The following is a 26,225-nucleotide window of genomic DNA, read 5'->3' on the forward strand; positions in this document are numbered from 1 at the left end:
TGTTGTTGTTGTTGGAGGGCGAGCTTAAGCCAGGGAATAGAGAGCATTTCCCACGGCTCCAGCTCATCTATGTCCCAAGTTAATGTTATATGAGCTAAACACAACGACAACAACAAAAAATATGTTTTTCCTACATGTGGAAGGTAAACCCACGCAGTCGATTGTCCTTATTTTGTCTGTTTGTACAACCAAAAGCAGAACAGTGATGCGGTATCGTTGCTGAAGACAAATGCCCCTCACAAGATGGCGGACGTTCCTGCCAGTCGGTGAGGCGTCTAGTGTGTATGTCTATGACCATATACAGTAGTAAACGATCTACTAAAGTATGTCTACTGTGTAGACATACACAATCTAGTAGAGGATAACTACTTTATGTCTATGTATTAGATCATTCTGTGTTGAAAATCCCCTCAAAAAAAGCACCAACACAATATGAAAACACAGCATTCCCTGCAGACCGAGAGAACGCATTCTCTCTCCAGTCTCCAACCTGCCAGAGAGGGTTAACTTGTCAACAGCGCAAAATTTGAAGAAGTATAAATTCCCGGGGGCATCCAATGAAGGCAAATACACATTTCACTGTTCTTTTTTAAGGGAAAAATTATAATTCAAGTTTCATGTTTTGTAAAAGTAAAATTGTTCCTTTTGGTGCAGAAGACTGTAAAACTACTTTTTTTCCCCTCAAAAAATACTCAGGAATCATGAGGAGAATTGATAAAATCTTCCCACCCCTACTAATCTACCTGTTAATTTTCCTTTAAAAAAAAAAAAAATTATAAAAAAATTGATAAGAGAATCGATAAAGAATTGAATTGTTAAACAGAATTGAAAATGGAATCGGAATCGGAAAAATCGTGTCATTTCCCATCCCTACCCCCTTCCCATATTGTCCCTCCCTGAACCCACAAATATTGTGGCATCACCCCACAATCATCCCTCTCTCACTCCACAACCTTCATCCCACAATCCCTCCCTAAACCCATAGCCGTCCACCGTCACATATTGTTCCTGCACTTTGTTCTCTGCCTCTTCATTGTCACTTTTGTACCAAAAACCCATCCTGAGTTTCACACCTCTTTGAAATTACATCTGAAGTCCAGACTGGAACCATGAAGCCCACCACCTGGCCCGGGTATTCCCAAACTATTGCCAGACTCAAATTTTCATTGTGCAAACAAGGCAGCAACACATCAGAAAAGCCTCAGTGAAATTTCATGGAGGTGATTTTCATGGGTCTGCACCTCAGAAAGGACTTTTCCTGCTGCAAACACTCGTGTTTGCGTGCGATGCCAGTGATTCACAGCTGATATGAGAGTGTAAAACTGAACCGACAGTCACCCCTGGGTGCACCCACCATGGCAAATCCAAAATGATGCGAGGAAAGCTAAGATGACAGCCGGGCTATATTTAACCCTGTTTGTATCGGTGTTCATTTGGCAAACCCTCTGCTAGCAGCCCACAGCAGTCACTCTCCATGGACTCTGCAATATTTGTGGAAAAAACTAATTGTCTGTCTTTTTGGGGTGCTTTATGTGTTATATCTTCGTCTTCAAATGATGCTATCCTTACCAAAGTAATCAAACTAGGACACGGCTGAGAATTTGTCGAAAATTATCCAATACTATCCAAAACTCAGCTGTCCATCACCTCGTCCACAAACCTGCATCCGAGCCGTCAGGTCGAGGGGGAAAACGTGGACCACTGATACCGCGCCGCCTCATAAAGCTGCGGCCGAGATCCAGGACTCAGATGAGTAACCTTCAGGAGAGCGGAGACGGGCCTCTGTTGCCGAACACATACGTGAGAGGAAGCCCTCTCGCATCGCCAGCGCAGCTATTCATCCGTAAAATGGGAGAGATTACATCCGTCTGGGATGAGACTTTAAAATGGGCCGGATATGAGGTACGGCGAGCCTCCCAAAACTCAATATTGCCAAACTCTCATCTGCTGGCTGGGAAGATAAGGGCATCTGGATAGCACTGATGTGGCACCACAGGTGCTTTCTTTCCCTTTTTTCTGGCGTAAGGTTGGGTTATCTTGCATAATCCCATTCAGCTGTTGTTGTATTGTGTTTTCTCAGGCACAGTTACCAACAAAGGAGGCCGTAGCCATCACTGCTGCAGCATTATAATAATATATGAAGCCATGTGCAATAACAGAGAGCATTACAACTGACTGACTGTTAATCCTCATCCCTCCCACAGCGGTGAGAGCGTCGCTTTGGACTTTTCTCTGGGCTTTATTAAAAGCTACAGCTTGTTTTCCCTCTTCTGAGGAGAAAGGACAAATGTAATTATTTACTATATTACTTAAATGAGGGTCTTTTCGCACCATCTGAGCTTTAGACATTATTGGTATTATTGTTGTTGTTGTTGTTGCTACTACTATTATTAAGATCTGTTGAGCTCTCTGGGTGATACAAGCAGACCAAATGAGATGTTTTCAATTTGAAATATATGATAAGTCTTAATATATAACTGTGATTCTAAGGGTTTCAAAGCCTCGAGCATGAATTCAGTTCTAAAAGTTGCCAGAAATCTTAACTTTACGAATTAATTATTGAAAAATCCCGACAAGAAAGAAAGAGTACCGTTGATGTTTCAGTGGAATGAATCAAAGAAATTCAGAAGTTTGGGACATGAAGTTAAAGAAAAATGAAGTAAATAATGTATGATAAAAGGTTTTGTAAGGTTTTAAATCGTTTTACACGTCACGTTTGTAAAAGCAAATAAGAAGAAGGAGAAACTGAGCCTGTTGAAGTTGAGGTCCCGTTTGCACGACAACGTTTCAGGTGAAAACGCATCGTGTTTGCATGTTTGTTTCAGAAAAGTTTTGCGGTGACAGAGCAACCATTTCAAAACGACGTCCGTTTGCACAAAATGGCAGAAACACTGAAAACGATGTAATTCGCATGTTATGTCATTAGTGGGCGCTTTTTGGTTGTTTTTGTATGGAAACCACACAGACAGAACAAAACACTATAAATATTAACCACACTAACGTAACACAGATTGAAATCCCTGTCTTGGTGCATGTGTACCCGTTTATCTGATTTATTTGTTTGTTTGTTTTTTACCTCTGCACATGCATAAAAAAATATTTTTTATTATTTCATTTCAGTTATTATAATTACGTGATTACTCTGTTTTCATTATGATGCAAATGCATCATGTGTAAAGACTCGCAGTGTAACTTGTGGAAAGTGCAGTGTAAAATATTCAGAGGCTGGAGGAGCTTCTCAAAGAGAGGAATAATGGACAACCACTCCATTAGGAGCCTTCTACCATTTCACTGCTCTATTTATTTGTCTGCTTCCTCCCTCAACCTCCGTATGTGCTACACTCAGCTGTGCTGGATGTGCTCTGCCTTCAGGTCCTCATCTCCCCTTAAATTGGATAAAAGCTTAAAAAGCTAAGCTTGTTCAGTGTTTTTGTTTTGTTTGTTTAGTTTTTTTAAGAATCCGTCCATGATTCATGTTGTCTTTTTGGGCGTCACAGCAGCTCTCACGTCTCAGAAAGCTTCATAAAGACTGTGCGTTTGGGATCTAGAGATAAATCCAGATTATCAGAGCAGCAGCTAATTATGACTCCGATTGTGAGGCTGAGGTTCGGGTGTTGGAGTAATGTGATCCACAGACTGCTTCATTAGCGTCTTTCAGTTTTGTTTGTGCCATCCTAAATGATAAATGAAGTGCTTTTCCTCATTTATGTATTCCCTGTAGCTTGTATTCAAATATCGGAATACTAAGCAGCATTATTACAGTCGTAACGTTGGCATTTAAATGGGTTCTCAATGAGGACGCTGATGCTATATATATATCTATATATATTTTCTTGCACAGCAATAATCAACATGTTTGCCAAAAAAATACGAAATGTATATTTTATTGAAAATCCTTAGATCCTCAGAAAAAAAATTATTATTGCATGAAGGGAAATGCAATGGAGCTCGTGTCAAATAGGTCAAATTGAGTGTATAATGAAAAAAGTGATTGTACGGAGCAACGTGGTGTTCAGGGACACTTCATTGATTCACATTGAACCAGAGTCCTATCCATGTGTGAGCAACACAGTGAACGCCAAGTTATCCTCAACCATGTGCAGCTATCACCATGAAGTGGCGTCCATTCATCATAGTTCTGTATTAAGATAAATGACTATAATAACTCTCACTGTTCAAATGAACAAAAAGCAGCCAAATGCAGGAGAGGAATGTTTGTAACGAGGAGAAAATGTGAATGAAGAGAGTTGAATTGCTGTAACCATGTAAATTACACTGGAGGTTATTAGATTCCTCAGCTGCTTAAAGTTCATTAGGATCTTGTGTAAATGCGCTGGTTCATCTATTCCCTGTGAACACATCAAAGTTAAAGAAAACTCAAGCGTTTCTTGTGACTTTTCTCCCCCTTGAACCCAAATGGAGATGTAACTCATTTCCCCTCCATTTGATTACAACGTGAAGAAGGTAAACAAATCAGGACGAGTGGCGCCGGGTCGTAAATGAAAAGGGACGGGCGGTTTGAAGTCTTCAGATGCGCTCTCCACCTGATTGCCGGAGAGTGAGTGTGTGAGGACGGCGACGCAGACCACTCGCGGGGCCCTTGATGACGTGTTCGGACAGACGACAATGAGGCTCTCGAGTGGAGAAGGTTAACCAGCGATGTAAACACAAAGCGCTGCGATGGCTGCATTTTAGAGCACCTGCTTTGGAGCCTGATCTGGTGTTCTTCCATTCTGAAAGAACACAAGCAGGAAGAATTAACTGGCGATATTCTAATCTGTGAAAGATTTCCACATTCAAAAAGTGCACAAATGTAATATTCACACCTGTGGAAGTTGATCTACCAACAGGACGCATCGAGGAATGAGTCTGACAGGTGTGTGTTCAATATACCAGGAAGAGTTTATTTGATTCATGTACAGCACGATGTGATTCACGGCTGCTGAACTCCGTCACTGTGTAGACGGCGGAAAACACAACTTTTCTGAGACGCTGCACTGCACATGTGCACCACAGTTGCAGCAAATAGTTCTCCTGCACATGCTGGCATAATTTTCAAGACGTTGCCGTGTAAACGCAAAACGTTACTGGAACGAAAACGGCAAAATGATTCAATTCATTTGAAACGTTGTCGTATAAACGTTATTGTTGTGAGTCATTTCCCCAGCTGGCCAATGACTTTTGTTTGCAGATGTATTTTTTCTTTGTCCTCTCGGGCAGGTGGGTTTTTGAAACGTACATTTGTTGTGTTTCGAGGACGTTCTTCCTTCTTGTTCAGAAACATCGTCGCGCTTCACTGACACCAGCAAAATCATCATCACTGTAAACACTACTTTATTTATTTTAAATGTTGTGTGACACTGTTTTATTGTATGTACTATTTGAATATATTTGTTTCTTCACTTTTCTTTGTGTAAATGACAACTGCTTCTGAATTGACCTGCCTGGTTAAATAAAGAAGAAATAAATAAGATGATAATGTTCTTTTAAAAGTTACTTTTCATTTGCAGGAACTGCGAACATTCACCCGTTTTATACTGACTCCAAAGGCCAGGACTAAACCTCGAATCTGGATTTCAAATCCTAAATCCAGTTTGGTTTCCTGTCTTTGTTCCTAGATCCATATGCGAAGATCCACCTGATGCAAAACGGCAAGAGGCTGAAGAAGAAGAAGACGACAATCAAGAAGAACACCCTCAACCCTTACTACAACGAGTCCTTTAGCTTTGAAGTCCCCTTTGAACAAATCCAGGTACGCTTTCATCCGTTTACTAAGCCTTCTCAAAGCTCATGTTCTTCCCCTCGCAGCCACGCGCTTCATTGTCGGCAGAAATTGTACTATGAAAACCCGGCGGCGAACATTCGGCTGCATATAAGCAATTGATAAGTGGGAGCTCATTTACCAAATAATCAGTTTAGAGGCTTTTCATCGTAACAGTATAATCAAAGGCACTTCAGTTTAAATCAGCCTTGGTTTTGCAATTTGACAAGGCAATTGCTCGCTGGATGTGATTCTCTGCACTTTGTTATTGCCTGCAGAATGTACCTCGGTGTTATTTAGAGCATGTCTGACAATCATTACCATGCAGATCATCACTCAGCTCAATTCGAGCAACTATTTACAGGAACTGTTCCGGTACGGGCCGTTTTATCTCCAATTCACAGTCAAAGAATATGAATATTTTCATGAGGAAAATGCATTGAGTCAGAAAGGAGGAGCTTCAAACAGGATTATCTCTTCAAGAGACGCAGTAATTGAGTTAAATTGATTAATCCTGTTGTAGATCACAAATGAAAGGTTCAGTACCTCGGATTCAGTTAATCTGATACAACCGAGAACACAAGCGGCGCTAACTAATAAACTACATCTATTTTCCTCCTCTTAGGGCTGAAATCTAGATCAAGGGTGTCAAACTCATTTTATTTCAGGGGCCACGTACAACCCTCTTTCATCTTGGGTGGGCCGGACCGGTAAAATACTGCAATGACATCCTTTAAACTTCAACTAAAGTTTTTCTTTGTTGTGACGCAGAAAATGTCAATATCTTTGCAAAAATAAAACAATTTCTGCCCCAAAAAACAACAATATCAACATAAAGCTAATTGTAATGACACATTCTGTTAAAAATACAGTGAAATGTCTGAAAACTTGCTCTATAGGTACATTATGGGTGTTTTTTACAAACTCCCCCTGACAGCATGGCTTTGAAGCTCGTTCCATTGCACCAAGGCAGCTCGCTTTCCTGGCAGCATCACCGATATCTCAGCTCGGGACTCAGTGTCGTGTCGTGTCGTGTCGTGTCGTGTCGTGTCGTGTCTTGTCGTGTCCACGACTCTGAAGAAATGTTTTCTTTGAATTTTTACCATTTTCTGGGTTTGGCGGTTGGATTGGAGCCTCTTGCCAGCCGACACCGCTGATTCAGTTTTAACAGTTCAATAGGAATTATTCCACTGTGAGTTTTAAACTTTCTCGCCCAATTTCATTCATTTTAAACAGACAGACGTTAGCATTGAGGCTTTTGTACCGATAAACCATTTTCATCATCACTGGAAGAGTTTTAAGACTTGGACTGGAACACAGTCCATTATAAATGAGTTGTAGACACTTCTACCACACTTTTTTGTCTCCACGGTTTTATCTCCCTCTGCACTTTTAGGTGAAACTGTTTAATTTGGTTAAAAAGGCTTTTATTCTATGTCTGGATCTCCTGATCCAGTTTCCTTTAAGTATTGGAAGATTACGATGCTTTGCCGATCCCGTGCTCACATTTTCTTTGTCTATTGACCTGCAGAGTGTTTGTGGAATATAAAATGACACAAACTTGTTCCTTGTTTATCCCTGAGTCGTTGATCATGTCCTGTCCATGAGGCATTTACTGAACGCGGATCCACAAGTGAACCCTTCACACTCTGGTGTGTGTTTACCTTTTAGATGTGATGTCAAACTGGTTGTATTGATTGAAGCTGATTCTTCCACTGCTTTAAACTCTAACATTGTAGATATTCCAAGTTTTATCGTTCTACCTTGAAATATTTCCTGACATTTTAGCCGCTGTGCTGCTAATGCTGCTACAGTGAGGTTACGTGGCTGTTTATGGCTTATCGGCTGAACTGATCAACTCATCAACAGCCTTAAACGTTTTAACTGTGCCAATCACCGGCGAGCTTGGAGGTTGTTGTGTCTAATTAATGAATCCCTTTGTCTTTATGAACTTCTGACTTTAACGCATTTGATTTCATCACACATTTCGTCTCCCGCTGCACTTTTAGTTAATACAGTTAAATTCTTTAATCGATTTCCCCGAAACCTCATTTTCTCCTCCGTTTAACATCCACCACACATTATACAGGCTGCCTCTGGAAAGCTTCACATGAACTGCTCTTATTAGCTGAAGCGCCGGGTTGGATTGGAGTTAAACTTGACCTTCGGACCTTTTCTCTTAACGAACGGAGAAAAGATTTTAATTGTCTCAGAGGTTGCGTGGGAATTCCAAACTGTTTGTGTAATTGCTCTTCCAAAGCATGCACACTATTAGCTGTGAGGTTCCTCTGGCACCGCTGACTTTATTTTTCACTGACAGAACTTAAACTCCAATATCAGCTCAGCTTTTAGAGCTAATTTAAGTTGAAGTCGGCCTGAAAAAGTAATTTCTTCGACTCATGGATTACACGACTGAAAAGATACTTAAATATCTCAGAGGTGGAAAGCGTAATAAATGTTTGTATTCAAACTGAATTTCTGCTTGAATTTCTACTTAATTATCAGTATAAAGAAATAATCAATTAAAAGTACAGTTTAAAAGAAAACACTCATAATATTAGTTCTGTTTATAATACTTTAACACCAGTTCACTGCCCCTGATTAAAATGTCAGAATTATAATCTAATTTCTCAAGTATGTGAAAAAAACATTATACTAATTAGCTTTGTGAGCAAATATAGACATAAAGAAGGACTTATGGTTACGTGTTTTGACGATTTGATTATTGTATTTTCCAGACTAAAAGTCACATCCGAGCAACTAGTAGCCCAACGTGCCAACGACATCGTTTTTAAAACATTTCCATGGAAACATTAAACTTTACTGAAAAGAAAACGCAAAAAAAAAAAAAAGCATTTTCACTTGAGACGTCGTGTAAACAAGGCTCAATGGTAATCTACGATTTTGAATAAAAGGACATGTTATCGTCCTCTGTTGAACCACACTCAGTTACATTGACTGGAGCTATCGCGGTATCATTACTAGACTGTACTACGTAGCAAAACAATGACATCTGTGATGTCTTGTTTCAGTTACACAATGAGCTTATTTGACCACAATGCAGCTGTGTTCCTTGCAATATTGTCCATGACATTGTCAGCGTTGCTTAATCAGTGGCGGTAAGGACAAACAATGCTGCAGCTCAAGAGGGTCGACTAATTACCTTTCAAAGCAAACCTTGTTTCAATGAGTAATTTGAAGGTGAACTGTCCCTTTAAAAACCAACTAACCCCAACTGGCCACCTGGGAACCGTATTCAGTATTTCATTACATGGTGTATTAAGCATGCTCCTTTACAACAGTGGCTCCCAGCTCAAGCAGGTGGCGGCGGATCGAAACTTAATCAGGCTGCTTTGTGCACTGATTCATATTCGCTGCCAGAGACGGGCGGCCCGGTCACTCCTCTTTGCATCGTACCTCTGGATAAATACTCAGCCCGGTCCAGTCTGGGTTTTACCTCTGAGTAATCACACACTCTGCCGTCCGCGGCTCGGCGAATAGCCGAGGTCTGGCTCGGTATGTCTTACCGTTCATCAACATTAATGTCTGAAGTGGCGCCTCGCTCCACACATGACCGTACCACTCCGAGAAATAACGCAGATGCCTTTCATTCTGCTCAGCACTCGCATATAAAGGCTTCCCCAACACTCTCAGTCCAACTACCACGCTCACACTTCTCCTTCTTCCATTAGTCTTCAGTAAAAAGATCATTCCTTGTTTTCATGCAGAATCTGACGAATCCTTCTCAGCTTCCTCGCCTGCAGGACTTTCTGTTTCTCATCTTTCATTTCTTGCTCGGACAAATAGAAAAATTGATAATAAAGAAACCATCTGACAGATTATTTCTTATTGTAATCTGGGTGTACAGGCAAAAGGATCCAGTTGTGTTGTACAAGTTATATTTGCACATGTCAAATAAAAGCAGGATAAGAGACTTCGGAACAGGCGGCCTGCAGATATCAGACAGACTTTTTATAAATATTATGTAATTGAATTTTAGAAGAACTCACCTGTGTTTTGTCATTCTTCACCTTGTCTGCCATTGATGGTCGGCCAGTGAAGACAACTAAATCCCAGAAGTGATTTCAACTCGATAATAAGTTCTTTAAAATAGAATCATAGCGAATCAACACCGACCACCTGTATGCTGACGACACCTTGATTTACCTTCACGTTTCGGTCTCTCTCTCTCTTTGTCTGTCACCCCTCCCCTTCTGCAGAAAGTGCAAGTTGTTATAACTGTTCTGGACTATGACAAGATCGGCAAGAACGATGCCATCGGCAAGGTCTTTGTGGGCCTGAACAGCTCGGGAACGGAGCTGCGCCACTGGTCCGACATGCTGGCCAACCCCAGGAGACCCATCGCCCAGTGGCACGTGCTGAAGCCCGAGGAGGAGGTGGACGCTCAGCTCTCCACCAAGAAATAGGCAGGGCCCCTTTCTGTACCTGCCTTGTAGTACTCTTTAGCCAGTATGTGTAAATACCTCAGTGATATATGGGTCCATCCATGTAACCCCCCCCCCCCACCCCCCACCCAGCCACACACACACACACACACACACACACACACACACACACACACTTCTTCTTACCTCCCCCAACTCTTCACCTCTCAGCCTTCCTGATTTCTCACACAGCCCTGATTGTTCAAATGTCTTGAGACATTCTGCTTTTTTATTTTCTCTATCAGTTCTTGCTTTTATTCCCTTTGGTTCAGCAGTTCTTGATTTCTAAGCCGAGCCCTTAACCACCCCGACCAAATGCCCCCTTCTTTTAAGCAATATGATCTGTATAGATAGCGCATGACTGAAAGAATTTATTGTACCACAGTTGTATATATAAGTATGCAGACAAAAATGATTTCTAGTTTATGTGTTTGTATGTTGTTACCCGTTTCCTAATCTGTGTATATCTTGATGTTTTTAATAAGATGTTCTATTTTAAATTATGTAAATGCAGATATAGAGGAAAGCCAATATTATATATCCCAGGATTTAAAAATTCTACCTTATTACCTTATTGCATTCCAGATGAAAAAAAAAAGAAGAATTACATCCTGCAAGACACTAGAGGAAATATATTCACAATGTAAAGGACGATGTCTGGCTTTAAGTTCAGCGAAGGACCGAATATATTCACACAACAGACTCCAAAATACAAGGCCATTAACTACTATGGTTCTGTGGGAAAATTATGCTGCTGGAAACTATACAAGCACATGATTTCTTACGACTTTTTCTACTTATTTGTCAATCGGACGACCTATGTGTTTAGCTTGATGCGCACAGTTTTCAGATCCAGTGGTCACTGCGAAACCGAGTTCGCCTTTCATTTCTTCACATTTGGCAGATTCCTATGAGGTAGTAAAGGCTCACTTCTGTGTACGAAAATGGAAAAGTTTGCCTCCTAATGACAGAAAAAAACCCCAGAAAAAAGCCTGACCCCACGTGATTAAAAAGCACCAAGCTGGAGCCATTGTGTCCTTAAACTCGATATTTTGTTAACTGCTTACTTTGAAACAGCCTTGTCGTCGTTAGAAGTTTATCGCGTTCAGGCCCGGGTAAAAGGAGTTTTAAACGAAAAAAAACGAAAAAAAAAAAATAGGAATAAACAAATAAGAGTTGCGGCTCTGGTTTTAAGAGGACTATTTTTTAGAGCAATTCAACGTCTTGACTATTTTTAGTAAACTGCATGATTTTTTTTACAATCTTTACGGGACAGGGTGGGAGGTCTACTGACACCAGGGGACGCTCTTCTGGCACCATCCCCTTGCCTTCAATCAGAGGAGAGGACAAACTTAGGAAAAGAAAAAAAAAAAAGGAGAGTTTAAACTCTTTGGTCAACGTAACGTTGACGAAGGTGAAAGGAGCTTCTAAACACTGCCATTTCCAGGGAGGCGACTTTCTGTAGAGCCCCTCTCCTCATGCACACTCCCACTTGCTAGTGGTTGTAGCTTTGGTTTATCGGGAACAATGTCTTTGGCTGCAGTGGTGCCCTGAATCGCAGTCTTTGCTTTGCGTTGCCTTCTCACAGTGACAATAGAGCTAGCCATCTTTTACTGCCAATCCTAACCTTTTAAGTGGCTGCTGTTTTGCACTGGATGTCTTTGAACTAGCTCGTTGACTTATTTAGAAACCATTTGTTTTTATTTGGACGATTGTTGGCTGGCTTTTCTATCAGGACACCCGGAGGAGGAAGGGGAGGAGCTTTATTGGCCTCGAGGCTCATTTATGCTCAACGTTAAATGCGCTTTCAGTCTGCGGTCGTTTCGTCTGTCCGTGCGTCTCCTGGAAGTCTTCGGACACCGCCGCTAGCTGTGGGCGCAGTGCGAGATTAGAAGTGAAGAACGAAGTTGTCGAAGACCGACTTTCAATTTCACAAGCGTCGTTTTTGCTTTTTCGTATCTGAAAGATTTTTGCGTTCACATGGCGACGTTTTCATGTCGAGCCACTGGAGGGTGCCGTCGGTTGTTTTTGTAATGGTAATATAAATAACCACACACACACGGCGCAGACAACAATACGCTATAAACATTAACAATGGGAGAACACAAGACATTATAATGGACAGACGACCAAGTTGGATTGTTATTACGGTGACTGTCAAAATAAAACTACCAAGTCCAGGAGAATCTGGACTGGGAGGCATGACCCGACGGAGGAAACGTTGTTCTTATTGTCCATCTACTGAGCATGTGCAGAACAACTAGTTAATACAACCGCGATGCGCCTGTGCAGTAGCAGTGTTTCAGAAAAGTGGCGTTTTCCCTGTTTCCATAGAAACAGGGCATTTTAAAGAAGTGGCGTTTTCAGTGACCCTGAGCAGTGCCCCGAGGGACACCTTGAGGTGTTTATCGGCCTCGCAGTCCGCCTCCCCCTGGAACGCTGCCTCTGATTGTGCCTCCTCCTTTATATTAACGTGAACGCGACCTCCTGCCGTCACCACCGTGGTTATTGTTGACTTCTGTTTGCGACCCCATAGGAAGGATCCGTTTTGCGTGGACCATAAATGAGCCTGAATTACAGAAAGCAATGATGACAAATCACTTTTCAGCCAACAGCAGTTTACGTGGGTTTTGTTTTCTTGCTGGCACAGGACGACACCGGGAAAGCACCAAGCAACCGTAAAAGTTAATGGTCTGCGTAGGCTATCAGTCCATCATGTCCTTTACTACGGGTCCAATTGGGAACGTTTGAATCCATGAAGTCTCTTATCTCGGAGGAACCTCTTGCATATACTCGACGCTAGCTTCAGGAGGAGTTTCTAAATGTTTTCAATGTTACTGTGTAGTTGATATTATGAGAAAAGCTTCTTGTCATTCCATAGGAGTCCCTCGAGGACTGCTTTGTGTATCACTGTGACTGCCGTGTGTGCTTAGAGACGTAGATTATCAGTAATTAGCGAAACCAGTTTGTTCTGTAGTGATGTCGTAGCGTTTAATGCCATTTTCCCTTCTACACGCAAAAAGAGAGAGCGAGATCGAGAGAGAGAGAGTGTGTGTGCGGCGTCAGAACAATGAGGAGGAAGGGAAAAAAAAGAAAACGTTTAATCTCGAGCGTGAGCGGGTCGCTTCACAGCATTTTGTTGAGCACTGTGCAATACTTGTATGTTCATCCCATAGTGTTAACGTGGGCGGTGTTGCCTGAGGGACAGCAGAAGAAGAAGAAGAAGAAGCAGGAGCATGAATCCGGTCCGGAGAGATGTTTCACCTTTCCAGTGAAATGGTTAGGACACAGCACACGTAGATTCAGCTTATATAGAGTTGGAGCTTTTGACACCTGTTGACCTCTGTTGACCCTTTTTCACAGGTTCCTTTTACTCTTCTTGCACACAGCATCAGAAGTTTCAGGGAGTCTTTGTTCAGAAAACCAAACAAGATTCTTCTACATATACCCCCCCCCCCCCCCTCCCCCCCATGTATATATATTATATTTACACAATCATGTCATAAAATGTATATCTAGAATAACTATAAAGAGACATGACGATAATTCTTCAGCTTCTATCATGAAATCATTCACAAGGTTTCCTTTTATTTATGACCTGCCCCCCCTTTTCTATTCCAGATGAAAACTCTGAATGTACAGTACGGACTGTGTCGGTGTCGATTACTTTAACCGTGAGATTAGATGTACTTTGCACTTTTTGTTGTAAAAACAAACAAAAAAATTATTATAGATATATATAGTAATTTTCTTAATATTTTTCTTATGAATTCCTTTGGTCTGATGAGCATCCTCCACCCCCCCCCCCTCCCCCCCGCCACCCCCCACCCCCACCACCACAGATCGGTGCTCCTTTCTTTGTTTTCACGTGTAGATCCATGAATTCCAGTACAGCTTCAGATTTATATGGAAGAAAAAAAGTACAAAGCAACATGTGATCTGAGCATTTCGATGCAGGAAGGTTGTACTTGTAGGAATTATTCAATCACAAAGCTGAAAATAAACGACCAAACAGGAGATCCGGTAGTGGGAAGCATCGTGCAGCTCATTGAATTTTGCAGAAAAGTACAAAGATAAAGCCATGACCTGCAGCGCGGCACAATGCTCCTTTTACTGCGACCGTCCTCGTGCGCGCACGGCCCCTAAAAGTCCACATCAGAGCTCCCTGTGTGACAAGAAAACTCCAGATTCTCTCCGAGGAAAAGCCTTTCCAAAACCAAGCTGTGTAAAAGTATTAGAATCTGATGCTGTAGAAAGATCCTAGTTGCCTTTGTGTATATCAAACTGCCTGCTTGAGTATTTTGTGTGTGTGTAATCTCGTAGAACTGTTCGGGGTGTACTTTTTCCTGCCATAAACCGCTCGCGGGTGCCGGCGAGCCGCCGACACTTCTCTTTGCTGTGTATACCTTCATTTTCGATGAGGTGTTTTACAGTTTCGTTTCACTTTGTGTAGTGATTCACTCTGTGGAGTTTTCTGACTGTTGTTATATAACTTCATATACACAAATGATCAATAAAAAAAAAAAAAAAGTTTTATTTCCTGTTGATACAGAAGCCTGGCATGTGGTGTTTTCATTCAGTAAGAGCTCAGTGAGGGAACCAGACCGCCCGCTGAAACACGTCAATCTGAAGTAAGTTTGAAAAGAGATTCCCAGTCAGATTCAATCGAAGGACAATTTACCGTCGTTATTAGTCGATGCAGAATGTAGAAGTTCAGATCATTCTAGTCTGAGAACGAATAATGCCATGATTTAAAGAATTTTTATTAAATATTTGAGGCTATATTTTATTTGTAGCATTAATAAAATATGAGCATTTAATATCTGCACCCAATTATGCAGTTCTACATAAATATAACTGCATTTCTCAGGAATAAAAAAATTGTTTGCCGTTTATTTTTGTGTGTTTGCTGATAAAAAAAAATACTTATCATTATTGGGCAGAGCTGTTAAACAAGAAGCTCCAATCTGGCCGCTAAACCACCAAGCAACTTGTAAAGATTAAATAAAACAGTGATCAAAATAAATAAATAAAAAATTTGACGCTGAGACCTGAGCCGAGATATCGGTGCTGCTCTGTCAGGGTGAGTTAGTAAAAACACCCATAATGCAGCTATAACAGAAGTTTTTGGGGCATTTCACTGTATTTTGCACCAGAAGGCTTCATTAAAATGTGCTTTATGTTGAGATTGTTGTCATTTTCTGTAGTAATTGTTAGGTTGTTTTTTTTAAATATCAACATTTTCATCACGTATACTCTCCACCACAACAAAGAAATACTTTAAAATTTAAGTGTAAAGGTTATTATGGCACTCCAGATGAAATTGGGTCGTATGTGGCCGCTGAACTAAAACGTTTGACTCGTAGTCATCCTGTTCACTCATTAAATAGATATAATATGCAGCTCTCTTCCACCAGGACTTCTCTCTAAAAGCTTTAACTAGTTGTGTTTTGCAAGTTACTATTAAAGAAGAATTAAAGGATTTGTTGTCATCATTCGCTTCGGCTCTGACTCTGCTTTCTATCAGATAATCTGAGAAAATGATTCCAACCTCAAGAGAAGATCAGTAACGAGTTTTCAGATGGATTCATTCATTCATTCATTCATTCATTCATTGGGTTTGTGGGAGGAAGCTGAGCTGAAGTAGTGACTGACTCATTACTAACTAACTTCACTCCACACACAGAGAATAAAGTGTCTGCATGTTTGACCTCTAACAACGTTTGCTGCTCCACACATCAAATCAGCCGCCTCTTCTGCACGAGGCTGCGGGTCACTACTGCCCCCTACAGGACGGGAAACAGCACAGCAGCAGAAACTGATGCCCGGAAGAAGTCTGGTAAGAATCAATGATATGATGGCACAGCGGGTCTGAATCAGCAGGATTATATGATCGTTTACACAGATCCTGGATGAAATATGTCCCTCGAGAATAAGCCTTGTACATGTTAATATTTAATAATACTTTTTTATTTTTATTCTGTCTAATTGATATTTTCATTTCTATTCTATTTAATCTGTGTGGTAGAGCAACACTACAAAGAGTTTCCCTCTAGGATTAATAAAACATTTTCTTTTGTATTCTATTCTATTCTATTCTATTTGGAGGCATTTTTAATATATAAATTGTGAAATATGTGACTGATTGTCTGAAATAGTATTTATTTTTAAAGATTTTTTTAAAAAGGTTGCCATGTTAAAAGTAAATGTCCAGCGATGATAATGATGATGATAATAATAATAATAATAAATTATTATTTAATAAATTATATATATAAAATACTAATAAAGTATTAATATTAATAATAATAGAATAGAATAGTTAATAATAAAAAGAACAGTTAATTCTCAATTAATTGAAATGAAAATCAGCCTGAACCAAAATACTTTGTTTAAAAAAAAAGACATTTTGTTACTTTAAAAAATTTAAATACAATCTTTGCCTCCAGATGTTAAAATTTATTTTATTAATGTTCCTACCTTGTGTTTTTGAAATATGTGGGTGTATTTTCAAAGTTAAAAATGATAATAATCACAAATTGAATTTAGATTTATTGTGAAAGCTAATGATCCCACCGGAAGTAACGAAATATCTTTATTATGAAGGGTGACGCATGAGCTTCCGATCTAATCAAGTCACCATAAAACGAGTATTTTTCTGAACGGAAGTTGTGTAAAAACACTATTTATTCAACGTTGTACACCAAACTACGAGTCGCTAAGCCTTTACGGATATCAGAAAACTTATGATACGTTATATCATTGCATCATATTTGAGGACCGACTGTGTAAACGCACCTTAAATCGCGTCGATGAGCCATTATTTATATATTATTTTGAAGGTACAGTCCGCCACTTCCGCTGGCGCTCTGACAGCTTCATGACGGCTCGCAGGGTCCTCTTCACGTTTAGTGTCTGAAGACTCTTCTAACTCCGCTCTCTGCCCCCGAACAGCCCCGCAGCTGTTACCCCGGACTCAACATGCTGTCCTACATCATCGGGGTAAGTGAACCTGCAGGAAGATTCTGCTGAGTCATTTTCTGCCCGTTAATTACTCGGCGTCAAGCGATGCTACCAGCAGCAGCAGCAGCAGCTAGCTCTCTGGCCGCAGGAATTCCTCATGACTCACTTCTCCTATCCGTGACTCATTTCTCCTGTTTACACGCGGCGCAGGAACATTTTAAAAAAAGACTTGGCTTTATCTGGACAACGCCCCGCACAGCCATGTTATCAGGCTAATGCTAATGCTAACCTTATCTGACCTTCGTCACAGCTGATCAGAGGAGGCGTCGACAGCATCATCAACCTCATCTTCAGACTCTTCTTCTCCAAGAGGAGACCCGCCATCACTTTGCAAGACCCCAACATCAAATATGCACTGCGACTGCTCGACAAACAGGTAAACAAGCCAAATGTCCCACACTTATGACAACTGCATTGTCGGGCCGTGAACGCAGCTGATGCGTTCAAACACCTCGCAGAAACACGGATTTGGGCACGTCCATCAGTTGTAGTGTGTTTAGATACTGTAATGTTTCGTGTTCCCAAGAACCACTCACAGTAGAGTAGGCAGTAGATTAATCGTTTATTTAAAACAGAGAACAGTCACTGTTGGCCGTGACTACGCCAATAACACTGAACAGCTCCGCGAAAAGCTAACAATACAAACATTTCAATTTACATCCAAATAAAACTGTTTCTCTCATAGTTAATCTTTTAAGAGCACTCATTGAAATGCATAATAACTTAAAAGTGTGATTAAATGATGTAACTTGGAATTAAACTCTTAATCTTAAGAGAAAAAATGACCTTAAACACATATAAATCACTATTATTTGTGTAAATAATTATCAAACTTGAATGCACGTCTCACTGGAGTCCTGTAAATGACTGGAAGCGTGCCACAAGTTATTAAGTTACACCAGACTATATTAAGTAGTGACATATTAACCTCTGCTATCTCGTAATTTCCCAGGGAAAGTTTACTTTTGTTTAGTTTTCCTACTTCCTGGTTACTCATCAGTTTAGCAGACCTTCATCTTTTTGCGATAAGTTGGTTATCTTTTTATAATCATTTTTATTGTTTTTACTATTTATTAATATTAATATTCTTTTGCTCCTCTTTTACTGATAGTGTGTACTTCCTGCTATGACAATGCACATTTCAACACTAAAGGATTATTTCATCTTGTGTTTTTTATTTCTGTGGGCCTCTTCAGATCGTCAGCCACGACACGAGGAAGTTTCGCTTCGCTCTGCCCTCAGCCGAACACGTCCTCGGTCTCCCCATCGGTGAGTTTTTAGCTTTTAAGCTCCTCAAGAAGCTTCAACGTAACGTCAAATACATATTAATGTTCTTTAATGAAAAGTTTTCCACAGTTTTCTGAGCTGCTTGATTAGATTAGTAGTAAAAACACTTTTTAAAAAAAGTATAGTTTAAAATGTTGATTCTCAACAACGTTATTCTGCACATTTTAGCTCATGTGTGACTTCTGGAAGATAAGTTGTTATAATTAGAAGATCTGTGAAAAGAATTAAAACATTTCAACTCTTTGTCATTTTGAGATTAAGTCCTGTGTCGCTGTCTAATCACTAAGTTAAAAACAAAAACATATTGCTAATTCATCATTATTGTGAAATAAATGTGTTCTGAATAAATGAATAAACTAATGCAAGTAATTCACAAAACAAGACTAAATTATTTTATCCTGATTGTCTACAATCTGAAGCACAGAACTATTTAAATGACCTGACCAGAAACGGTTTGGCTTCTGAAAGGCTGCAGACACACGTGACGGAGAAAAACAAAAACCAGAGACGAGTCATGAGAAGGAGTACAAACGATTCTTTTTCCACAAACTGTTTATTGTCATTTTCTTTTCCCCCAATAAACAATCATGAACATGAAACCTTTAGAACTGTTCACCCGAAAAGTACTGAGTTCAGGTGAGAGTAAAGAGAAGGATCAGAATTCTATCCTCATAAGCATCATGTGCCTGGATTTTTCCCAGAGAAATCTCCTTTTGCCCTCCTGCATTAGAAACACACAATCACTTTTATTGAAATAAGCTCATGCCCTGCAGCCACTGTAAAAAAAGAAAAATGAGAAGAAAAGAAATTTAGACACAAATATTATACAAAATAACTAAGAAATACAAGTTTAAATGGATAAACAACCTATTCATGAGGTCGTCATATTTGGATATAAATTTTAAAAGCACCTCTTGAGTTAATTATGTCAGCCAGTCGCTGGTCATAATGTTGTGGCTCGTGGACTTTACTTCAGACTGCTCATCTTGCCCCGGGTCAGAAGAGTTTCCAGCTCAAAGATAATCAACTTTTCCTCTCTCGTCTCCGTCCGTCAGGACAACACATCTACCTGTCTGCTAAAGTGGACGGGAAGCTGGTGGTGCGTCCCTACACCCCCGTCTCCAGTGACGACGACAAGGGCTACGTGGACCTGGTGGTGAAGGTACACACACACATACACACGTGTCACCTCTCTCTCTGAGTCGGTCAGTTTAACCCCACCCCCCCTTACAGATTTACTTTAAAGACATCCACCCGAAGTTCCCTGAAGGAGGGAAGATGAGTCAGTACCTGGAGGGGCTCAAACTCAACGACACCATCGACTTCAGGGGTCCCAGCGGACTGCTGGTCTACAGAGGAAGAGGTGAGCACAGCTCGGAGGGGGGGGGCAGGATCTGGCCCCGGGGTAACTCTCCCTCTCTCTCCCTCCCTCCAGGGGCGTTCGACGTCCAGCCTGACAAGAAGTCTGCAGCCGAGAGGAAGACGGCCAAACGCCTGGGGATGATCGCTGGAGGGACCGGTGAGCAAACTGCTTCACTCTGCTCACATGTTTACACTTTGTAATGAGGTCAGACCGGAGTTTAATGGGGAACAAAAAGCTTTTATGGTAATTAAACTCACACAAGTTTATTTCTTTCTAAAAAAAACACATAAATTCTACACACAGTCATTAAATGTTTCTGATCAAACCTCAGGCTGCAGATGAGCAGCTACAGGATCTTCATGTGTTTGTTTTAAATTTAATTCAAGATCAAATGAGCTTAAAATAACCTTCATGAAACTACTCTTGCTGATGTTATTCTAATGATTAAAAAAAAAAGCTCTGACATGTTTAGAAAAGTGTCTTCGAGACAATTTCTTTATCCTGTTGCTGCTGACTGGATTTATCATCCCTGCTTCTGCAATCTTCACTCCCTAATGGTTTTTCTAACGGTAATCTTCTTCCCTGTCGTCTGTGTACGAGGCTCCGGAAGTAGAGAAAGTCTGTGGTCTCTCACTGGTTCCGCTTTTTAATAAATGTGTGATGAAACTGGCCAATCAGAAGCTGCTGTGTTGTCGAATACATCAACGAGCATAGAAGTCTATTTTTACTCCCTCCGTCTGAACCTCTGAAGACGAACGGGATCAACTTGATTCTTGATGTAAAGTTACCAACAAAACTTCCAAAGCTTTACCATCATTTTTTAGAGGACTTACTATGGACTTACCATCATTTTGCTTCCAAAGGATGGACGGGGCCTTGCATGGTGTGTGAATGTAATTAACAAAGTAAAGCGCGTTGGGGCTGCTCACGCAGTTGAGAAGTACTACATAGAGTAGATTTACCATTTGGAGTTCTCATTATAGTCTCCCTGTTTTTTTAATTCAAACTCAGATTCTAATCTGTCGGTTGCTCCAATAAAAAGGTATGAATGTTCATATTAGCAACTGTTGCAGTGTTATGAAGGGAGCGACTGTTTCATCCACCTGCAGCTGCAGCTCCTCCCCGGGTGGCGTTAGGCTGCAGCAGCCTCATCCTACCTCTGGATGTCTTTCAGCACTTGAGCTTTTTACACTTTTTAGTTGAATGTTATCGGTCATAAGTTGCTTCCAGCAGGAAAATCTAACAGTTTGTTGTTGCAGGCATCACTCCCATGCTGCAGATCATCACAGCCGTGATGAAGGATCCTCGGGATCAAACCGTGTGTCACCTGCTGTTTGCCAACCAGGCGAGTTTCACAGCGATGGCCGACTCCTCACCACAGTTTCCTCCGGTGAAGGGTCAAAGTGTGTGAGGCTGAACAGTGTTGTGTGTTTCAGAGTGAGAAGGACATCCTGCTGCGGCCCGAGCTGGAGGAGATTCAAGTCAACCACCCCGACCGCTTCAAGCTGTGGTTCACTGTGGACAGGGCGCCTGAAGGTCAGTCCAGCGGCTAGGCTCCTAAGAAACTTCTATTAAACCTTTTTGACGAGTTTCCATTTATACGGTTTATTTTTATGCCTTCAAATTGAACAAGTGAAAGGACACGGTGCCAGCAGCAAATATCAAACCATAAACTGTCGACTCGTCATAAAATGCTTCATGTCTGTTGGTGTCCTGTGGTAATTTTACTCCAGCTGAACTGCTTATGGGACACTACTCCACCTGAAACTCATAACAGCAGAAATGAACAGCTGTGGTTTGATGTCATTGATTAATAAAAGGCAACCTGGTGTAATGACACCCTTTGCCCATTGGGTGGCAGCAGTGAGTCGTGATAACTTGGAGTTCTAGGGGGCAGGTTGTTAGTTTTCTTTGTTTCCCCGTCGTGTGACGAGTTGCTGCTTGTTGCTTCCAGACTGGGAGTACAGCACAGGCTTCATCAACGAGGAGATGGTTCGGGACCACCTGCCGGCCCCCGGAGACGACACGCTGGTCCTCATGTGCGGACCGCCGCCCATGATCCAGTTCGCCTGCAACCCCAACCTGGACAAAGTGGGTCACGCCGAGAGCCGCAGGTTCACCTTCTGAGCATCGGCTCGGGTATTAAAGCAGGCGCAGCTGCGCCAGTATTGCACTATGTATACTTTATATCTGCCACCGTGTTCATCATGCAAAAGGACCAAGGAGAATATTTGATGGAGATGCAGGTAGGGACACTTTGGGAAATACTAAGATGTAGGTTTTGTTTTGATTGTCAGAGGATGTGAAATGTTGCAGAGCAGGTGAGACTGTCCTGTTTTCTCTCAGTGCCTTAACTGCAAAGCTATTATCCAAACCTGCATCCAAGAAGATCTTTCACTTTTATTTAATCCATAAAGTTTTGGCTGCAGCTCGTTGGTGACGTAGCCAATGTCTGTTTGATTATGCAACATAAACATCCTGCTGCCACGTTTCTCTCTGTGAGTTTGTTCAAAATGACAAACAACAAATGACTTTCTTCAATTTTATTAACAAAAATGTCAAAAACAAACATTTGGCTTCGTTCAGGTAAAAATACTTTGGTTACTTGAGAAAAATGTGCTCATGCTACGCTAACCCCGTCACCAGTGGCATTAGTGCCCACGAGCAAAGTGGGAAACGGCACGCAACGCTTTTCTGACTGAATCCATGTTACTCCAAGTACCACGCTTGTTGGAGAAATGTATTGAAAAGTTCATGCATTCTATGAGAGAACTTCAATAAATACATGGTCATAATGTTGTGGCTGAATGTGATAAGTCTCACGTGATCAGAGGACGGGTTGATTGTGTGTTTTTCCCACAATGCTCGAGGAGTTCAGTCACACGCTGATGTTGATGTGCGTCGCCGCCGAGTCGCCGCCTGGAGGACAAACGGAGACTTCCTCCAAGAAGACGTCGTCCTTCAACATGCTCTGGAAGACGGAGGAGAACGTTGGGGTCTTATCGTAGGAACAAACTTCATTCATGCATTTGGTGATTTAGGAATGTTTCTTATTATGAGGGAATAAAATCTAAACCTATACTAACGATTAATGTGACAAAATAAATCAGATCAATATTTCCCCTCGGTTCTGTTGGGACCGTCTGGAGGTTCTGGGTGAGCTCACCGTCAGGTTGTTGATTCCCTCTGAAAACGCTCCGATCTGCCTGACGGTTCCTTCTGAATCCTCCATCTGAAACACGGGACGAAGCTGATTGACGAGTCTATTAAAGCTGATCAATCCATCACAGTGAGACTCTCGGTACCTGCTCCAGATGTTCCTGGTAGATCGGGACGTTCCTCTGAAAGCTGCTGTTTTGGGGCATTTCCACGTTCATGGGGCAGACGTACTCCTCGCCGTCCTCCTGCCGTTTCTTCCTCAGAGTGCCGAATCCTCCAAAAGACAAACGTCTCGGCTGGAAGGAGAAAGAAAGCAGAAGCTGGAGGACTCCCATCTTAGACAGAAATCCTTAGAAACACATCGTATACAAATGTCTCCCTTTATTCTACATCCGGTTTTCAAGAGCGACGCTTTATTGTGAAATTTTATACTGTGATTTAATCTTTAATATTGAGTTAATGCTGATGAATCTTAAAATGTGATGCTCTTTTAGCCACAGTTTATATATTATTGAGATTATTAGAACCAAGAGATGAAGAATAAAACTAATTTATTCTAAGAGAATTTCAAAAGACCGAATCAGTGAGAATGAGGTTAAAAAAAGAGAGAGGAAGTTTGACAACATGAGAATGAATCTGAGATTTAAAAAAAAAAAAAAAAAGTGTCAAACAAAGGTAAGAGGTTGAAAGACAACTAAAAAGTGAGAATGTGACAGACTGAGAGGACATGAGGTGAATAAAAAAAAAAGACAAAAGAGTGGAAAGAGGAATAAGAGAGAAATAAAGAGAAGCTATTGCTGGCAGAGGATGAATAAGGCACCAGATGAGCTAAATTCCACTTTTACTACCAGAAGCGGTTTGACCTTTGACCTCCCTGGAGGAGTGGCTGAGTGAGGGTGGAGCTACCTTGACCTTGGCGGTGGCCGTCAGCACGTTGTAGTCGGGGTTTTCCAGACAGTCCTGTTTGAGCCGCTGGGCCTCGGAGCCCACCAGCAGGTGGAAGTGCGTCGCCAGGTGGCGCCGCAGCAGCGTCTTGTTGGAGGGGATGTTGAGCAGCAGGGCGAGCGCCTCCACGTTGAAGCGAGGCTCCAACACCTCCCCACAAAGCAAGGAACACAACATGTTCAACAACACTAAAGTTTAGAAACATCTGAGCTATGATGTTAAAAGTAATAGATTACAAGCTGGAAACTATTTAAAACTTGAGGGTACTCATGAAAGTACAGGTACTCAGAGCTTCAGGAATAAACTTTGGATGTTTAAGTCTTTAAACTCCAAGAGAGAACATGCAAACTACAACCTATAGATTTAAATTCATGTATAATGTATACATTGTTTATATTCATGGTTTAACATGTGGAAGGAATCGATAACAACTATAAGTTCTATTATCGAGTATAAATCAGTATTGGAAGCGTCTCCTCGTCGTCGTACCATGAGTCCTCCATGGACACCGCTGCCCCTCAGGTTGGGAGCGTACTCGGCCAGATCGACGGAGCGGAGCCACTCCATCACCCGGTGGTTGGTCCACTGGGAGATCTCCGCCGGGCTCGCCTTATTCTGAACAGAGACGCCGTTTAAAAGGCCGCTTCTGCATTTATTAAAGAGCGGAGCGGAGCGTGTGCGGCACCTCGTCGGAGGGACGGCGCCGCAGGCAGCTGGGGTCGTAGTGGTTCAGCCGGAGGACCTGGACGGCTCGCTTGATGCTCAGGTGATGCAGGACGCTGCCGACCTTCAGAGACAGCAGGTCGTCCTGCGGGAGAGACGAGGTCAGTAACAGTCACCATGAAGCCTCTTCGGCGAGTCGCTCAGCGTCGCTCTGCAGCTCACCACCGTCATGTAGTGCAGCATGCGCCCGTCCACCCGAGCCTCGTCAAAGTGACTCTTGTACTGCGGGAGTCCGATGTCGTCCAGCCACCCTGCAGGCAGACGGCGGTACTGCGTTCACCCTTTAAGTACTCTTGTTTTAAGGGGACGTCACAAACATTAACGGACTCTGGACTCCACCCGATGTTAAGATGAGCTACGACTGTGACCAATAATGTGTAAGAAGGAGAATTACTTTCACTCTAACTGATTTTAGGATTTTGGTGAGAGCGTGACTCACTGGTCACCCAGTTGTGGTCCAGTTTTCCTGGCAGCAGCTCGTCGTCCGAGCCGAGAGCCTGAAGAGCCAATCGAAGCTTCTTCCTGTGCAGAGGAGGCTTCATGCCCAGATCCTGGAGAGGAAGAGGAGGAGGAGGAGGAGGAGAGACAAAGTCAACATCCAAACTGAATGGACCAGAGTAAATCTAAAAACAAGACCGTGGGTCCCTGCTCACCTTCTCCAGGTCGTGTTGAGACGCCTGCAGCAGCGTTTGTCCGGACTTGATCCAGTTCTGACCCGGGACCACGTACAGACCGAGGCCCTGCTCGTGGAGCCAAACGCAAACCTCGTCTTTACTCCACCGGGCGAAGGGAACGTCCATGGTACTGCAGAGTGACGGAGGAAGATACTGAGGATGATGATGAAAATACATAACTAAATACACAAATAACGAGTATCTCCAGCAAAACAAAGCAGAGAGAGACAGCAGCTTGTTGTTCTACTGTCATACTGGAGTTTTTATTTGTACTTTACCGAGTTCTCCAAGTTAATCAAACTAATTTAGGTCACATTTATTCAAAAAGGAAGAAAAAATTCCAATTGATGAAATATTTTTATCAGTCACTTTAGATTAGAAGTTTGTACAATATTATTCTATTACTGTGTTTTTAAGCGTGCTGAGAGCCTCATGCTACTAGTGTGTAAAACTAAATAACTGGTGAGTAAATATGGACACAAAACTCAATTTCTCTCCTTTGTTACTTTTCTAAATATAAGTAGTGTACAATTTATAGTTAAAAGTTTCAGTGGAAACTGGAAGTAAAGGGTTAAAATAGTAGAACCAGAGAATGTGTAATAGATAAATCATCAGATTCTCCAGAGGACCGACTGACAGTGTGGAGAACGACGTGGTTTAAACTTATGAGAGAATTTCAGCATCAAAGTTGTTCACTTAAAAAGACCAAAGAAATGCAGAGCTTTTCCACTGTATTTTAATGTTTAATATTTAGCTAGTGAAGTTCAACGTGAGTTAGTTTCACCAAATTTGGAGTTTAAATCAAAGATCATTTACTGAAAAACAAGCTTGACTTCTTTATTTTT

At 41.6% G+C, this 26,225-nt stretch overlaps 3 protein-coding genes across 3 annotated transcripts in view; 2 read left to right on the forward strand and 1 right to left on the reverse strand.

The window, feature by feature from the left end:
• syt1a (synaptotagmin Ia) overlaps positions 1 to 10,188 on the forward strand; it is a gene marked incomplete at its 3' end in the record, with an annotated part of 197,113 nt that extends 186,925 nt beyond the window's left edge. The window contains exons 10-11 of the mRNA XM_080491799.1: positions 5,619 to 5,752; positions 9,982 to 10,188. Of these exons, the coding sequence (XP_080347925.1) occupies positions 5,619 to 5,752; positions 9,982 to 10,188 (341 nt within the window). The remainder of the gene's footprint in view (positions 1 to 5,618; positions 5,753 to 9,981) is intronic.
• Positions 10,189 to 16,830: 6,642 nt separating this feature from the next.
• Positions 16,831 to 22,706, forward strand: cyb5r3 (cytochrome b5 reductase 3). Its single transcript, XM_080491629.1, has 9 exons — positions 16,831 to 17,208; positions 17,480 to 17,605; positions 18,426 to 18,498; positions 19,572 to 19,678; positions 19,750 to 19,879; positions 19,952 to 20,035; positions 21,139 to 21,224; positions 21,316 to 21,415; positions 21,834 to 22,706. Exons 1-9 carry the CDS (start codon positions 17,188 to 17,190, stop codon positions 22,004 to 22,006), a joined length of 900 nt encoding a protein of 299 aa, XP_080347755.1. The 5' UTR covers positions 16,831 to 17,187; the 3' UTR covers positions 22,007 to 22,706.
• The window catches only part of LOC308126930 (liprin-beta-1-like), a 30,048-nt gene continuing 26,231 nt past the window's right edge, over positions 22,409 to 26,225 (reverse strand). The window contains exons 17-25 of the mRNA XM_080491628.1: positions 25,360 to 25,510; positions 25,146 to 25,257; positions 24,869 to 24,957; positions 24,669 to 24,791; positions 24,473 to 24,598; positions 23,945 to 24,133; positions 23,185 to 23,334; positions 23,046 to 23,111; positions 22,409 to 22,850 (exon numbers count right to left, since the gene is read on the reverse strand). Of these exons, the coding sequence (XP_080347754.1) occupies positions 22,758 to 22,850; positions 23,046 to 23,111; positions 23,185 to 23,334; positions 23,945 to 24,133; positions 24,473 to 24,598; positions 24,669 to 24,791; positions 24,869 to 24,957; positions 25,146 to 25,257; positions 25,360 to 25,510 (1,099 nt within the window). The 3' untranslated portion in view covers positions 22,409 to 22,757. The remainder of the gene's footprint in view (positions 22,851 to 23,045; positions 23,112 to 23,184; positions 23,335 to 23,944; positions 24,134 to 24,472; positions 24,599 to 24,668; positions 24,792 to 24,868; positions 24,958 to 25,145; positions 25,258 to 25,359; positions 25,511 to 26,225) is intronic.

The sequence above is a fragment of the Lipophrys pholis genome, assembly GCF_963383615.2.
Source record: "Lipophrys pholis genome assembly, chromosome: 22".
Classification (NCBI taxonomy): Eukaryota; Metazoa; Chordata; class Actinopteri; order Blenniiformes; family Blenniidae; genus Lipophrys; species Lipophrys pholis.

Excerpts from the sequence above, each read along its gene's own strand:
- cyb5r3 (XM_080491629.1), top strand. The coding sequence starts at position 17,188 with ATGCTGTCCTACATCATCGGG. Across the intron at positions 17,209-17,479 it reads TGCTGTCCTACATCATCGGG|CTGATCAGAGGAGGCGTCGA; the intron begins GTAAGTGAACCT and ends CCTTCGTCACAG. Across the intron at positions 21,225-21,315 it reads ACCTGCTGTTTGCCAACCAG|AGTGAGAAGGACATCCTGCT; the intron begins GCGAGTTTCACA and ends TGTGTGTTTCAG.